Source organism: Lepisosteus oculatus, chromosome 1 (genome assembly GCF_040954835.1).
Source record: "Lepisosteus oculatus isolate fLepOcu1 chromosome 1, fLepOcu1.hap2, whole genome shotgun sequence".
NCBI classification, from domain to species: Eukaryota; Metazoa; Chordata; class Actinopteri; order Semionotiformes; family Lepisosteidae; genus Lepisosteus; species Lepisosteus oculatus.
Window position 1 is genome coordinate 11,211,667 of NC_090696.1, and position 17,840 is coordinate 11,229,506.

General features: G+C 39.9%; 2 protein-coding genes across 2 annotated transcripts; one reads left to right on the forward strand and one right to left on the reverse strand.

Moving 5' to 3' along the window:
• Positions 1-1,519: 1,519 nt before the first annotated feature.
• LOC102693686 (dihydropteridine reductase) lies at positions 1,520-10,781 on the reverse strand. The gene is made up of 7 exons (XM_006629172.3): positions 10,504-10,781; positions 9,769-9,861; positions 8,918-9,014; positions 8,069-8,209; positions 5,543-5,651; positions 3,936-4,019; positions 1,520-2,057 (listed from the first exon to the last, which is right to left on the reverse strand). The coding sequence occupies exons 1-7, from the start codon at positions 10,594-10,596 to the stop codon at positions 1,952-1,954; spliced, it is 723 nt and encodes a 240-aa protein (XP_006629235.1). The 5' UTR covers positions 10,597-10,781; the 3' UTR covers positions 1,520-1,951.
• Positions 10,782-12,736: 1,955 nt separating this feature from the next.
• On the forward strand, positions 12,737-17,685 carry clrn2 (clarin 2). Its single transcript, XM_006629173.3, has 3 exons — positions 12,737-13,622; positions 14,948-15,127; positions 16,975-17,685. The coding sequence occupies exons 1-3, from the start codon at positions 13,370-13,372 to the stop codon at positions 17,241-17,243; spliced, it is 702 nt and encodes a 233-aa protein (XP_006629236.2). The 5' UTR covers positions 12,737-13,369; the 3' UTR covers positions 17,244-17,685.
• The last annotated feature ends 155 nt before the right edge of the window (positions 17,686-17,840 follow it).

Genomic DNA, 17,840 nt, shown 5'->3' on the forward strand with positions numbered 1-17,840 from the left:
GAACAGTTTGAAATGCATGTGGACTCCATAGAAAAACATGTAATTACTTTAACAAATGCCTTACCTCTGCAACCATCAACCCCACTGTTGCCAAAATATTTTTATCTTATTCTGACTAAGCAGTTATATATGGAAAACATTTTTTTTACATGAATTGTTTTGTATGGTTTAAAAATACAACAGAAGGGCTCCTTGAAAACGAGGCTTGTTTAGTTCAAAATTTGTCAAATTGTGCCCCCTTGTGGCAAATTCTATTTTTGCATATCATGGTCAACAACAAGTTAATAATAATAATAATAATAATAATAATAATACACTTATATAGCGCTTTTCTGGACACTCCACTCAAAGCGCTTTGCAGGTAATGGGGACTCCACTCCACCACCACCAATGTGCAGCATCCACCTGGATAATGCGACGGCAGTCATAGTGCGCCAGAACGCTCACCACGCTCATGTAGCCAATTCAAAGATGGGGATTATTAGGAGGCCATGATCGGTAAGGGCCAATGGGAAATTTGGCCAGGATGCCGGGGTTACACCCCCACTCTTTTCGAGAAACGCCCTGGGATTTTTAATGACCACAGAGAGTCAGGACCTCGGTTTTACGTCTCATCTGAAGGACAGCACCTGTTTACAGTATAGTGTCCCTGTCACTATACTGGGGCATTAGGACCCACACAGACCGCAGGGTGAGTGCCCCCTGCTGGCCCCACTAACACCTCTTCCAGCAGCAACCTTAGTTTTTCCCCGGAGGTCTCGCATCCAGGTACTGACCAGGCTCACACCTGGGTAGCTTCAGTGGGTTGCCAGTTGTAAGTTGCAGGGTGATATGGCTGCTGGCCATAGTTAACGGATTTCACACAATACAAAATTAACTAATAGAAATGGGAAGAACAGTGGAGAAAGGTCAATAGGAAATATTCCTCTATAGATCATAGAGGATCCTGAAAATCACTACACTTAAAATAATTTTGGATTTCAAAACATATTTGGGGGCGTACAGTAGTAGCATAATTTCTTATCTCATAAGTCCACAAACAATCAAAGAAACACTCTCTTTTCATGTTCCCAAGTGTAGCATCCTTCTATACTAATTAAACAAATGTAAAATATAGTAATACATCAAAGTCACTGCAAAAGCATCTAAATCTTAAGAAAATTGAAAACGTACATGTTGGATGCTTTGAAGTATAAATAAGGAATAGCTAGAAAGACTTTAAAAATATGCTTTTGTGACTTAATGAAAGGAATTTTGTAAGTTAAACATGAAAAAAGCTACAGCTCATCACCATGATAAAAAAAAATACTATTGCTTTCGTTATTAATTTTTGCACTGGACCCTGCTCTCTCGCAGCAGACCACATTCCAATAACATCTACTTCTCCACTGATCCAAAGGTCATATAATGGAGAACTGCCAAAGGGCTCTTCTCCCAGGGTCCTGTTCCCCACAGTATGCCAACAGAAGGACAAGCAATATAACATCACCCAGTGTTTGGAGAGCAAAATAATGAATACTTGTGTGTGCGGGGGTGTGTGTTTTTATTCCCAGCTGCAACAGATACAGTTTGAGCATTTAATGTAAAACAATATGCTTTTACAAATACTGCCATCGCTTCCAAGATGAAGGCACAGGTCAACTTACAAAAATACAGTTTTATAATAAAAGGGGAAAGAAGACTTTGGCTCTGGCTAAAATACATTACATCACAACATATACTCCACCTATTGCTGTCAACACAGAATAAGGCCGCCCCACAGAAGGTACTGCACATGTAAGACACAACAGCAGCGCGCGCTCGTGTTCTGGTAATGTATATTGTCGAGCATCTACTCAAGTCAGGTCAATATTCTGACAGATTCTGCTCAGGTGCTGCCACCTACAGATGTCTAACTCAACTGCCGTGTTACTGTGGAGCACCTGGCCGTTCCTCCCTCAGGATCATCATCTCAAAGATGAGCAGGAGTGGCTTCAGTTTTTCCTCCAGTGGTGACAAGCTGAATCAAACTCCCTGAGGAAGGTCTGCTGACCCCCGTGGACCAGTTATAGAAGGTTCTGAAAGATAAAAAGGCAGCTTGGTTTCCTTTTCTAAAGCTAGAAAAGCTGATGCTGTTAACAAAGGAGCGTTTCAATTAAAATCAGGGTGTAACCGATGGAGGAGAAAAAAAACATCAGAGTCTCACACATTTTCCTTTTTTGATTTCACATCTCCCCTTTACACTTTCTGGGCCAATGCACTGAAAATTAATTACAAAAATCTAATAACTAATAAAACACGACCGGTTCCTCCTCAGTTTGGATACTGATTCAGCTGCTGAACATTTTACCTTGACTATAACTGGAACACAACTGGCAACAATCGCTCGGTCCTCAACCTGTTTGACTCGTATTTCATTCTTCACAACAGCATAATACGGCGGCTCTCTTTGTGCTTTGGCTATTTTATTGTGAGGTGTTGAATAAGAGATCTACTGATAAATGTAGGATATGAATCCCATATATCTGCATGTTGTCTAAAAGAACCCTTGCATCTTATCAAATTAAGGGTTTGGAAAATGTGCCTGTAGATCGCTTAAAACCATTCATTATGACAGAAAATAAACACCAAAAACATCCAGCTCTAATATTCTATATGGTGGTCTACTGAAATCTACAGTCAGTCTATTGTAGTGCCTCTTTTCTTAATTAATATCTAGCACCTATAGTTGACTTTTAAATGATGCATTGCATAAACTGGGTGCTATGAAATTGAAGTTTATTTCCATCGCTTTGTGTAAATATAAATAGGGTTCTAAAACAAAACCTATTCATTTATTTCTATCTAAGGAGTTAACAGAATGGGTGGTGCAACAGTAAGCCTTGCTGTCTTGCAGTGCTGGGACCCTGGGTTCAATTCTTTGAGTGCTATCTGTGTGAAGCTTGCATGTTCCCCTGCATTCGCATGAGCTTTCCTCAAGTGTTTTGGCTTCCTCCCTAAGGTCAAAGACATACTGGTAGGTTAATTGGCTTCTAGGAAAATAAGCCCTGGTGCGAGTGTGAGCATGTCTATCTACTTTGTTATACACTGGCTATTTCAGATGTGGAAAACACATTCACTACCATTGCAGAAATGTCTTTAATATACCTGCAGTCAGAGAGATAAACTGATAAAGAAGAAGAACTGCATTATGAAAGTTCTGGATAGGTTCTGGGTTCAATGTTTGTCCAGTCTTGACTGCCAAATATACAACTCATAATTCTCTGAAGAAAATCCTAGTAAGGGATTACTATACAGAATGTTTAACTACTGTAGGTTGGGTTACACTGGCTATATCAAATTGATGCTTTTTGTAGGCTTCAATTTTCAAAGACAGAAAAGGTCAAGGCATTTTCTGAAACCCCCACAAGTCAGTCTAAGTGCAAGATTCTAAATCAGTCCTGAGGATCTTAACGTCAACCTATTCTATCCTCAGGAACATCTCCTGCTGGGGAGGATCATGATTAGGTGCTCTTCTTGGCAATGATTCAGGGAAAGATTGATTCAACCCATGACATAAAGGGGTCATAAATCTACTGAACAATACTAGAACTTTTTTCCTGAGAATGTGTGGTCTGTATAATCCAAGTTAGTTGACATTTTACATTTTAGAAAACATATTTCATAAATGAAGATTAAGATTAACTTTATACACTGAAAAACAATTCGCGATTGTTAAATTAAAAAAAAATCATTTAGAATGCAACAACTTTGAAAAACAACTGCTTGTTTTCTCCAACAATACATATACATTATGAAAGGAACAACATTCATTTTAAGTCAACAATATCTGAAAACACAGATCCGGCTTGAATCCTAGGCACTGGCTTGACTGATAGCATTTTATGATGTATACAAAGCTAGGAGATGTTATCAGAATGAAACAAAGCAGGATTAATCTTCTTCAGTACACTTACTCCGCTACATGGTCCAGCGGTGTCCAGGAACCAAAGTCTGCGTCAGGCATCGATTTTCTGTTCATTGGTGTATCCAAGGTAACCCTGAGAAAGGCAGAGATGCCGATCGCTAGATTTTAAAAGCGCAACTTGTTGTGCTGGCTGAGGTCTGCTCTTTGAACCGAATGAAGCATTAGTCTTATAAAAAACAAACTGGAGAAATATATAACCAAGCCCTTCTAGAGTTCTGTATAAAAAATCATTAGCATTTTCTAACAAGGACAAAATCATGTTAAACTTAAGGTAAAAAAAACAACAACTTATATTTCACAAAAAAATTTGATTGCAATACACTTTAATGAGTTAATTAATACATGCTTGTTTAAAAATAAACAGCATTTCAATAGTTCATGGAAAAGTAATAAGAAAGTATACCATCCTGTATGCTAAAAATATATCCAGAACAGCTAAATGTTTGGCATAAAGGTTTATTCCATCCTGAAAGGAAAACAGACAACGTTTCACTTGTCACCTGAAGAAGGCTCCACAGTTGAAATGTTTTGGTTTTGTCAACACTCAAACACTACAGGGGTATGCTGAATTTTTAGTTTTACTAAACAAAATACTACTGCTTTACATTTGACCGGACAACTTCACACTCTTTGCAATGAAATATTTTAATTGCTACTGCGATATCAACATTTCAAAACCTTCTCCTTCAGATGCTAAAAAACAGTAGGAGAATACAAAATGGTTCTTGAAGTAACAGCTCCAGCATAATTTCTATATATCCACCGAAAACAAGAAGCAAAGTTTCCTAAAAAAAAACCGCATCACCTGAAGCAATCTGCTTCTCATAAGGAGAACTGCAAAGTCATCGTAGTAATGTTATCCAGATGTTGTGGCCAAAGCACAAGACAACATTCCAGAAGGACAAAAAACATCCAGATGAAGATTACATCTAAGCTACAGCTTGTTTGTAAAAGTACCTAAAAGAATTTCAATATCAAAAACTCAACACTGTAATGCAAAGACAACAAATAAGATACCTATGATCCCAAAAAGTGAAAACTGGTTTCTCTTACACTTCAAACAGAATGTGAAACTTAAAATATGGATCTAAAAAGGCAAGTGGAATATACGATTAAAGCTGCAATATTCTGAGGAACACATGTGTCTTACACATGATTTCAGTGTAGCTATAAACAACATAACTGTTCAAATATCAAAGGGCTAGCTAGTAAATTCTTTCTCGGCTATAAAAATGGACCATTTATGTAGTTAGCTAGAAGCACAAATGCTGCTTATGTTTTTGAGAACACACAAAATGGTTGTAGCAGCACAGGGGACGAGTTACTGATGTAACTGCAGAAAAGAAGCATCACATGTTAATTAAAACTCTCATGTCAACAGCGTTTGTATTGCTGTGAGAAAAAAAAACTAAACCCTGACTTGCCTGCATTGTCAACAGCAAAGATGGGTGTAATTCAGCTGAGCAGTCTGGGTCTTCAGCTTCTCTTTAAAAGGTCAAAGGCTACAGTGTGGTATTTGTTTTTTTACTCTGGGGCAATTACCGCAGAGTAGAAACAGGCGCTCGTGATTTTCAAGCTTTACGCGCAATTACTCACGGCAAAATCGCAATGGCGGCAGAGCCAGAAGGTAATCCGCTGGCGTCTCCTGCAAGACTCTGACAGAGCTGGTGAACTGCTGCTTTCGCCATTCCGTATCCAATCATTCCTGAGAGAAAACACACAGGTGGTACTGCAGGACCCTGACGACCCTTGGAAGAGTCTTTTCTCCCAATGTTTTAGGGCAAAAGCTGATATACATAAACATACATGCTGCTGCATTACACTGGGCTTTAATGTACCCACTATAAGTATACTTTTTTCATTCACTTTAATTCTAAAATAATTGAACATCTATTCAGGCTCACAAACATCTCCTTTCAAAGCACTAGTGTCCAACTTTAATTGAACATCTTTGCGATTAATTCAATTCAAGAATCTAAGCCTTGAAAATTTCTGCAAACCAGAATTGCAGAATTCCATTAAATTGCAACTGCCTAATAATTTTAGACGCAAGAAGTATTAACAACTGCATATACCATAAACCCATTAAACCAAGGGTAACATTTCAAGCAGCTTTTATGTCTCAAACTGTCATCTGTTATCAATTAAACTATCACTCACACACAGTTACCTTGTAAAATATAACTGAGAAATACTGGGTGAGAAATAACAAGTTTATAAAGTTTTGTTTTAAAAAACTGGGGATCACAGTTATATATTACTGACCATTGTAATGGTCAGTGGCTCATGTTACAGTATTAAAATGTGTTTTCCTTTTGTAAGGACCAGAGAAGAGGTACACAGACCTAATGATCAAAAGGCAATAACCAGAAGCATGTGTTCAAAATGAAATTTGCTGAGTCACTGCCCCTGCTTTTTGGCCAACACACTAGGACTCCTAAACAAACTAGCTGAGAGGGAAAATTCTGCAGCTTTAGCATCAAATACTGTTCTGAGGGTTGTATGCAAGTCACAGCTTTGTTAAAAGCTCCTGAAATACTGAATTGCATGTACCGTATATGGTCCAATATTGGATATCTGAAGGGGTTTCACTGCATATTACTATGTCCAATTAATGATAAAATACATTTTTTATATGCTGTACATTCTTTCTACTCAAATATCCAACACCTTTGACTGGAGGCTCCTGAAAAAAAGCTAAATTGATTAAAAAAAATTACATATATAAATAATGGCAAATAAACATTTTTGAAAACCTCCTTTTAAGGAGACACAGAATTCCTGGCTTTTATTAACTTAGTGATTACTGTACATATTTTTAGCACTTGCTTACTTTTGAAATCAGGAACAATGTGGGCACATCAGAACTTCATGGACATTTTAGAATTTAAGGAGAAGTAGCTCACTGATTATTGCATAGAACACAAAATGACCTCTTGTTGATAACCTTTCTATTTATGTATCCCAGCAGTTAATACTAGGTAAATAATTTCTTACGCTTACAGTATATGGTGCTTCACATGTAATGGGAACTCCCCTCCACTCTCACCAATGAGTAGCACCCACCTGAATAATGCAACAGCAGCCAAAGTGTGCCAGTAGGCTCAAAACACATCAGCTATCGGTGATTGTTTTTAACCATGGAGAGAGAACCTTGGTTTTACATCTTTTCTGAGGGATGGCATCTATTTTACAGCATAGTGTCCCCATCGCTATACTGGGGCATTAGGACCCACACCGACTGCAGGGTGAGCACCTCCTACAGGTCCCACTAACACCTCTTCCAGCAGCAACCTCAGCTTTAACAGGAGGTCTCCTATCCAGGTACTGGCCAGGCTCATACCTGCTGAGCTTCAATGCATTAAATAATCAGAAGCTGAAAAAATGGCAAAGTAACTACAATAAATGAACAGCCACCGTTTTAATTTCCTGAAGCATCTGTGGGTTGTTCTACACGATTGCTTGCACAGGCTATATTTGCTTTGGCTGCTTGATTCTATAGACATAACCCCCGACACTTTTTTTTTTTTGCTGGTTCAAGTGCAGCAGGAGGCACTGACAAGGGAGTAAAGCACTGAAGTGCAGCCCACTGCTGTACAAGGTTTATTCCATCTTGAAAAGAGAAGAATAGAAACACAACACCTCAGCCCACTTCTGCTGCGGCCCACTATGCCTTCCAGTAAATCCTTCTCTAGATCTCTTCGTCATTCCTTCTCTTCCTCCCTGGGGGGATACTTGCTCCCTTCTCTCGCCAAACCGCCATTCCATCTCTTCGCAGCGATCTATTCCGAGACCAGGCTCTCTAACCACCTCCTGTTCCTTTACAGATGTTGGCGTTATATCATTCCTAAACGCCTGCTCCCGCCTCCTCTACACTCCCATCTTTTGGTCTCACATGCTTTATCAGCTGCTGATCTCCCCCCCATTTCTCACACCCAAAGACGTCCAAGGCCGAAACACTGTGTTTCTTTTCTTCTCTTTTCATCATGGAATAAACCTTGACTTGTTCCTTTGCAGCCTACGCCTGCTGACCCTTCTCGTTAATGGCAGCAACTCGTAATGTGTAACAACAGCACTTGAACTGGCAAAGCAGTTAAGCATTTTTCCCTGTAAAAATCCTACCTGGAGTTCCAGCTAAGGCAGCTTTGGCACCCGCCAGCGTCAGCAGCCCTCCTTCCTTCAGGTGCTTGGTAGCCAAGTGACTGGAAATGGATGAAGTCCAGACACTCTGCTTCCACATTAGGTCACAGTTTTTGTACAAGGCTTGAGGCAAACAAACAAACAAAAGAAAAAGGCCTTAAGATGCATGTTAATCTCAGAATGTCTGTTGGCGTTAGGGAGCAGTACTTTAACACACAATCAGTTTTCTTGAACTGGCTAACCCTGACGATTACGAACCTGAATTCACAAGAGCTTTTAAATTCACAACCTGAGTATTGTTATTACACCCACCCAATTTGGAGTCACCAATCGGGCGTTTTTCCCCACACATTGGCTCACAGCTATGACCCCACAACCGCACACAGAATGAAAGAATGAGGAATAATACTGCAGACTCCTCTGACATGTAACGGGAAACACACCTCCTTACCACAGGTTCAGCACTGACTGGAGGGAGGAGGGTACATCCCTCCCCAACTGTACTACATGCAACCACCAGCCACAGGGTGACTGAATAGCTTTTTTACAATACATTTATAAAGCACCTTTCCAGACCCAAGAACGCCGTACATAGTGCTAAAGAGAAAAAGTAAAAAAAATAAATAAACAAGAACAGGTACGGGTTCAGAACAGATAGTGCCCTGGTTGAATCTTTTGCCAAACATCAAGGTCCCGATATTTATTAGCAGAAGTGGAATTTATCGTCAACCGAAAAAGAAAACTCTTTAAAATGCACACCGTTAAACTGGGGAGTACTATCTGCAGCAAACTGAGCTACCTGGTGTCTCCTGCCCAGCTAATCGGACTTACATTTGGCTTTTGCGCTGCCACCTGCCCACCCTCCTGCAACACACAGGATCGCATCCACCTTCCTTTCCCCCAGGAGCTGAGAAACATCGGCTGTAACCTGGAACGGAGGCACAACACAAAAACCTGGAATACATCCTAACAACAGTTACACTCGTAACAACAGGCACCGTCTTACGGGTGTGCACTACGGTTTTGTTACATTAATTCAGTCTGTCAGCAGCTAACATTTTGGCGTCAAAGAATGCAACTGTACGGGTTTTTAGCGATGAGTTTTCTGTAGTCACTATTTCAGCCGCTCCGATATTCAGACAGGCACCCCGACCTTTGCTCATTTAAAAACAAATGCCTCAATCTGACTGAAAGAACAGTTAACTCTTTGAAGTATTTCTGTAGACGAGAGGTTCTGCAATCTCTCCCAATTCAAATCCTGGCTATAATATTATAAGTTCAGGTGGGGAGCTGCGTCAGCATGCGTAGGCTGCAAAGGAACAATAGGTTTATTCCATGCTGAAAAGAGAAGAAAGAAAACACAACGTTTCGGCCGTGGAGCCTTCTTCGGGTGTCATATAATATAGTATTATAATACTGGATTATTTTTTGCTCTTTCATTGTCAGACCACACTACGTGACCTTATTTCCTTCTAAATGTAACATCCAGATACCGTACGAGGCACTGAATTCAATCTGAATTGTAATAACAAAAAGGCAAATTAAGATCCAAGATCCAAGCCCCACTGAAATGAACGGAAGACACCCTCAGAGTGGTGATTGATTAGTGAATGAAAACAGTCTGAAGAGCAGCTTTCAGCGGCTCAACGACACTGCGCCCAGCAGGTGTTCGCTCTGCCTACCTGCTCCGCCTGCTCAGTAAAAGAGTCGGTAATTTTCACCAGCACGTTAGCATTTGCCTCTTCATTAGCCGTAATATCGACGGAAGCCACCCACTAAAAAAAGACAAACAGAAAAAGATTAATATATTCATACAAAATTCCAGGAATGTGAATTACTTTTTTCTGACGATTTGTCCATTACAATAGCCATCAACGAACTTTGAACCATAATCCGAACTACCATTATGTTCAAATTCCTTAAACAGAATAGAGCACACATTGAGTCAGATTTATGTATTTAATTAATACATAAGCATTCATCTCACAACTTCACCTGAAAAAAACGCATTGATTGTGGGCGAATACTTTTCACTTTAAAGCCAAAGACGAAGGATGTAGTGCCATAGATCCAACACTTAATTTTAAGATTAATGGTACTCCTTGTCTTCGATTATAAGACCCAGAGAGCGTTGGAGAATAAGGTCATGATATTAATCAGAACAGTGTGCAAATTATATATATATATTAATGATTAAATCCTAAAATAGTATTCGTCACCTATGTATTAAGTTACCCTAATTCTATGTCGTAAAGCTTTAAAGCGCATTTATGTAGATATGTGTGATACTAACTCAGCACAGTAAGTGAATTACTGTAACACGGTTGTGAAATGCAATGCCTACACAATCAATCAAATAACATTCAACTGGTCACACGAAATAAATGATGACATCGCAGGTCCCATCTTCTACTTACCCAGCTTTTCGACTTAAAGTACTGGACGCATTTGGACCCGAGTGCGCCCTTTCCCCCATAAACGATAACCCTGTGCGCTTCTGCAGCTGCCATTCTCAAACTGAAATCCACTTGACAGACCTACCGCTCAAGTCAGAAATGTTCCTAAGTGTCTTCTTTTCCCCCCACAGCTCTCTATATGTCTGAGAGCCTGACGCCTATGGCCCCTCCTACCAGCCCGAGAAGCGCTGACGGCTGGTTTCTGCGTGTAGCACCACCTCCAGCGCGGAGGACTGTGAGAGCCGTGCTTTCGGTTGTGAGCGCGGCGTGCGGAATGGTACAGGAGTGCAGAATTGTCCTGTATTGCAAATCTGCTATTGGCCGCTATAGTACCATTACTTCTGAGGAGATGTTTCCGGGAATACCGATGATTTTTCCCCGGAGTTAAAGTGAACGCTTGAATGCTGATGTCAAGTCAAAGCGTTACGTCCGAATTTGCAATATAGTTTTGAATCGGGTTTGTTATATTTCCTCCACTTTGTCTAAATGTATTAGTCTTATTACACTGTTGCTTGAGACTGATACTTTATCTCAGGCGATTTAACGTGAAAAATACAATCGGATTTAGAACTTCATGAAGACCAAGATTTACATGACGTTACTTAAGTAACTTAATGAAAAACGGGGGAGCGCGGCGTGTATCTTATGGAAGACATCGCACAGTGAACCACAGCTAAAGCAAGATGGAAAGCTGGTATATTAAGTAGAATGAAAGAGGCCATTTAAGTAACCTTGTAGAACAAAAACGGCCGACAGGTGTGTTTTGATCTGTAATGGGTAGTCAAGTACAGCAGGTTATATCAACTAAGCCAGCAGCATGATGGGCTTTTGTAAGAAACACAATGTTGCTGATGTTTTCTGTACGGCGGTCAGACACGGACTTTGATTTTGTTTTGCCTTAACATTTCATAGGAATGCCTTTAGAGATTTCTAAACTTGAGTCGCAAACTCTTGAGTTGCCTGATGTTCTGAAGGCAGCAGAAAATATTTAAAAAAATACATACTCATTGTTGTGATTCAGGGTTTATATGTAAGAGCATGTTGTCATATGTAGTAGTGATTGTTTTGTTGCTGCAAAGCTCACCTTGGCTAAGTTACCCAAGGTGTTGAGGAAAGGCAGATCCTGCATTACCCAAGGAAACAGATGTGCCAAGAGCAGGAGAGGAAGGTGTTGAACATCTTAGCTCCCTCAGCTTTGAGCATGCTCGGCAAGTCTTACAATGCTCCCCCCTCTTTCATTAATCTCTTGGTTATGCATAATTCCCTTTTCTAGGTATCACATTGTCCACCTGTCTAGCACCTGGAGCTGCCCCTCAGTACAGCCTAAACTGTATTTTTTCAAGCATCCTCCCTCACTCCCTGATTAATGACACCTTGCTCATGAATTCCCAATCTCCTTCCTCACAGGCTGAAACCGAGATAGACTGAACCACTTCTCCTGCCTGCTCTTCTGCAGTGCTCCGTTAGTTCGAGGGCCTGGCCATTTCCACTCAGAGGGCAGATAGATGGGAGTACAATTGCAGGAGGAAGAAGAAAATACAGCAGAGGCAACAGGAGAGCTGCCAAGACTGGACAGCAAATTGGAAACGCAACCCTATAGCAAAAATAATACATTATTTAAAAGTCATCATAATGTTCTGTTGTGATTTTCACTGCCTCTCAAAAAATACAAAATAGGATTTGAGAGGCAGAAAGAGGCAAAGTCAAATTTTACACATTAGCAGTTTCAGATACTCAGAGTTGCAGAATGAAGAATTTAGTTTATAAGCTGCCATATTTTCTAAAAGCCAAGACATTTTTAAATATATTGTTTACATTACAGAATACAGCACTACATAATGACATATACAGCATTTCCACCTCTGTATTCACAAATCCTTAGTTTCAATATTTGTCTTAGAAAAATGTTTTTATTTTTGCAAATGGATAGACAACAAATTCATGCAATTTGAACTGGATTCTCATATATTGCCCAGATAAAACTGAATATTTTGATAAGCTTTTGTTGGCTCTGAAAATATGTTTTAAATGCCAAGCCTTTATTCTAAAATTAACCTTAAAGAGCTGTAAAATGATCTTCTTTCAAACCTGCCATCTTTTATCATCAAGAATGCTCTGTAGCTTCCAGAATCCATTCACCGAAGTGTCTAATCTAATTTCTTATATTTCAAGCTTGTAATATTCAAGCCTTTTAGCTCATACATTTTTATCTGACACTTTGCCCTGCCATTTCTGCTTTTAAATGGTTTCATGCTTTGTGGTTTGGAAGAATTGCTCTGCATTGTAGCTAAGATGACATTTAGAAACCTTGGCGATAACAGTTGCTACGACATCTGATACAGGACAATTAAACCGTAAGTAACAAATTCAATGCCGTATATCAGTCATGCCTTGATATTAAAAACTGAAATATGCTATTTTGTCTTAGCATCTGTAGCTATAACCTGCTGCTGCCTATGAATATTTGTGCTGCAGACTGGACTGGGGAAGACCAACAATTAAACCTCTGGATGGAACTTTAGCAGACAAGCACAGATAGAATTACCTTTGTGTGGTAAGAGAGATCTCTGCTGCGCTAGGCTACTAATCAGGTTTTGTTTCCAAATGTTCTGAGGTGGCTATTTATACTGACTGTAGTGAGTAGGAACTAGGGAAAGTTTTTAACATTTGCTTTTTATTTAGTTAGGAAAGCACATACGAGGGACAGAAAAATGGAGGTTTGTGGTGAGTTTGATGAAGCGTTACAAACCTACAAGAAGGCTCCAGTCACATTATGGCATCCTATTACAGTCAGCCAGAGTGAGGTCAGGCTTTCATAAGCTATGCAATGCCTGGGCTGTTGAAAAAGACTCTTTTTTCCCTGGCTTCCCTGCTCAGCATTGCCTCTGTCGTGCTGCTTGTTGTGGCTCTTGCTACTGAGAAGTGGGTGACTGGAAAAATCCTGTGCAAGACAGGGGCCGAGCTGGTGAATGCTTCGGATCCAGAGCTGGTTAAATTTGTTGGAGACATTTACTTTGGTCTTTTCCAAGGAGGCAAAATAAGGCATTGCGGTCTAGGCAGTCGACGCTCCAAGATATACAGTAAGTTTTGTTTTCTTCATTTTTTCTGATATGAGAATAAATGACTCTTTCTGTCTTTTGTTGGTAAACATTGCATTAATCCCCTGGTTTAAATATTCACTTATTTAAGCCAGAAATGTAGCCTATTTTGTAATGAAAATTGGAGGTTTTACATGCTATTGTGTACATTGTGGCTTGAAATGCACTCATCAATGCCCATTCTTTCTAACCCTGAAATATAAAAAGAAGTACAGCAGTTCCCCTTTAATTCAAGTTGAATTTCATCCTTATCACTGAATGTATAGCCTAACTGTGACAGAAAAGGCACTGACAAGGCAAAATCCAGGAGATTTACTCAAAATTAGCATTGAAACACAAACCAGAAGACACGTTGAAACTGCATGGAAGTGCTTTTAAAATTGAGCAGGGACTACATCTTTTATGATGAGACCCTTGTATCAAAAATGACTAAATATCAAACGGGCTAAAGGGGCCTAATGGCCTCTTTTCATTTGTTAACTTTCTTATTTCCTTATGTACTTAATCTGATCCTCTGAAAACCTAGATGATTTAACGTGGGCATTTACTGTATTTGATACTGCCAAAAAGATTCATATTGACTGTTGACATAAAAACAATGGGCTGAAAAAGATGTGATTAATCCCGACTTTCTTTGTAATCTTCCTCATGAAGCTGACATAGCCTCTGGACCCATGAGTGACAAGTTGTGGGTTCAGGCTGTATGAGTGGGAGGTAATTCCTAGTAGGTACCCAACCCACCAGGGAGGGAGTGACGCACCCTCTAGTCTGCTTCACACTGTAGAAACCAGGTGGAGCTCTGATTAAATAAGCCATTGTTGTAACGAACGAGTCGTTTCAGGGCCCTATGCAGACAACACAATCCGGGGTGGAGTGAGGAAAACAGAGAAAAAGGCATGCAGGAGTCGGGAATGAAAACAGGGGGGGCGTGTCCAAAGTGCGCAGGTGTCCAGGGGGGTGAGTCCAGGGCAAACAATCCAGAAGTAGTCCAAACGGGGAACCCAAAACGGGAAAAGTCCAAAGCCAGTCGGTCCATCTGAGACTAGACAGGATAAAGACAGGAACCGGGTTGACAGGAATTTCTGGAGACAGGAATTTCTGATTTATTGCAGTGGATTGTTTTATTTGCAATGCAATTGCCGAATGCAAGATTTGGCCCTTTAATCACAATGCACAAATGCTGTACTGCTCTGGTGCACTGTAGCACCCGTTCAAAACCGGAACGCAACCTGCTCGTCTGATGAATTGAAGTAAAACAAAGTGAAGTTAAAAAAAATCTAACTATGCTTTTTTTCTTTCTTTTTCAGTTTTTCCAAATCTTGTGAAAAAGTTGAATGGTGCACTTCACGTGATGATTATCCTGTTTCTCTTCACTGCCATAGTATTTGCTCTGATCAGTTTTGGGTTTTGCATTTATAATGCCAGGAAAATTCCTTATCAGTCTATCAAAGGGCCAGGGGGGATATACTTGTGGAACTTTGTTGCAGGTAAATATATAATATAATATATTATAAATATAATTTATAAACTGAGCTTTGGATAAAGTAGACAAGGATCCATCTGACTCAAGCTGAGTCTATACTTTTTACAGGGAAAAAAAACATACATATTTTGTAGTTTAACCTTATATGCCAGCTTTGATTTATGAACTTGTAAGGTATTTCAATATTTTTACATTCTTGTTTAGGATATTTTGCTGGTAGCCCAGAACTACAAGTTAAGTTTCCTTAAGCAACATGACAGTCACATTTTTATTATGGTTTAATACTTTATTGTTGCAAACAGAATGTATTTTTTAATACATTTCAGGTAGAGGCTGACAGAATTAAAGACCCAAAAACTCAAGAGATATCTATGACTGTCTAGGTTCATTTGTGAAAAAAGGTTACTATGTTTTCTGTCTTACCACTAAATAATCTTAAATTATTAAATAGGAAAAAAACAAATGTAGAACCTATGCACATACGTAAAGTAAATGGATATTGGATATCGATTTACAATTGAACACAATTCATCAATGATGGGTCATGATCTGGGAGAACTAAAGAAATGACACCTGGTAGATTCATGTATAATGGTCTATGTGGTACTGTCTTGTCACTACAGCATTCCACTTGGAATAGTTAGAGGTATCCTGTGTGACACTGCAGCACTTTGATCAAGGTCTGGGACCTAATTTGCTGCCCATCATCAAAAAAATGGGCAGCAATTGTCTCTGATGTGACAGCATTCTAGCTCGTTAATGCCTGCCCTCATACTGCTCATGCAATGACAGCTTTCTTGAAAGATGGTGAAAGTGTCACTTCCTGTATAATGATTGTCCTACTCGACATACTTCAGCCACATTGAACATCTGTGAGATAAGATGGAAGATACAGCATGTCACTTAGGACTCAAATACAATGAAAATGTGTATATGTGTCCACTCTTTACAAGATGATGGGATAGCTTCCCACAGGAGATTTACAGCCTGAATATCGAAGACTGAACACAAAATGAGCAAATAAGAGGAGTCACTCCAACCCATTTAACCCATTTGGTTACTATTAGCTAATTCTTCTGAGGATCTCATCCTTGCAAAGGTAGATTATTCGAATGGTGGTGTCACGGATGTTGGAAGGGATGAACCGTGGAGAGGCAGGAGAGCAAAAAGACCCATGTGCGTAGCGGCGGAATGGGGGGTTTAGCCCGGGCTCAGCATTTCAGGAGTCGTATAGAAACCAATGCCCTCGGGCAGCAGACGTGGGGCGACCTGGTGCTAGGCGGGTTTCAGGACATCCGAACGTCAATGCTGAGTGAAGGTGAATGAGTGACCCGGAAATATATAGCCCCAGAGAGAGAGACACCGGAAGGACAGCAAAGCACAGGAAACTAGGGGCAGGACAGAGCAGGAGCGTGCTCTGGCTGCAGAGGGCATGACAGGTGGTCACACACACTACTAGCCTGCAGCTTTCACAGTAGAGCCCTTGTTAATCAACGCTGCTGATGACAATTATTTACCCACATAATGGATTTACCAATGTCAATTCTGTTCAATACAATATAAGTGCACCTTCTACTTGCAGTTACAAAAAGAATATTGCTTTTGATGCTTGGTATTTTGCCTGCACAGACTAAAAAAAGATGACCAAAAGTTATCTTTATTACTTTATATTGTAGGTAGTCCACGTGGTGGACAGTGGTGTTCTTGCAGACTCCATATACTGTAACTATACTAATCCATGAAAAATTCCTTCCATAATCTGAAATGGCACATAACTTCCTAGTTTTTGTTGCAATCTACTGCACCTTTGCTGTTTTGTTAACACTTTTTGCTTGTCTCTTTCTCCTCAAGGTCTGTTTGGAGTGTTCGGAGTTGTCAGCTTCATCGCAGCTTTGAAGCTTCATCACCTAACTGAGAGAGTGGCCAACTTCCGGGAAAATGTCTTTCAGTTCATTATCTTGGAAGAGCATTATGACTTCTCTTTCTGGTTATGTGTAGCAAGCACTGCTACTCATGGAGCAAACTTTATTGTTGTGGCCATTAGTGGGATCCATTTCCCCAAAGTACAGACTAAAAAACCTGAAGAACCTACAGTTACAGCAGAAGACCTTCTGTACTAGGCAAGACAGATGCTTTTGGATAGCAAAGTGAAAACCCAACTTTGACATTCTTCATTGCTAACTCTACACACAGGGGGAAAAGCCTTAAGAATATGTGTTGGGTTCAAATTGATGAACACGTTTTCATGACAAAAACAGAATGCCGGTGGCAGTACTGTGGAAGTTATTAGAGGAGATACGTCCATTTATATCTGCAAGAGATCACCACTGCTTTCAAACTGCAATTCTACCTTGTCCTTTTATTCTGACATAAATCTTCATTTCACAGACTCGTTTTGGACTTTGAAGTTCAGCCAAAAAAGGAGCTACATTAAAAGTACAGGACGGTAATGAAGTTGCAAACTCAGCTTTTCAATACTTGTAAAAATGTGAATAAATCTTTCCGTTACCTACCATTCGTTTTGATTTAATGCTGTATTTTTGGTAATTGGAAATTGGCATATGAAAACCTAGACGAATTCCAATGTGGGAAACAAAGTATTTACTTTCTCGCGAGTGATCTGCCACGTCAGAGATTAATTTAATGCTACTATATATTTTTATATTTAAAACTACCTTTTTATACACCACTTCCAAAGGCAAAAAGAAGAAGCTTGT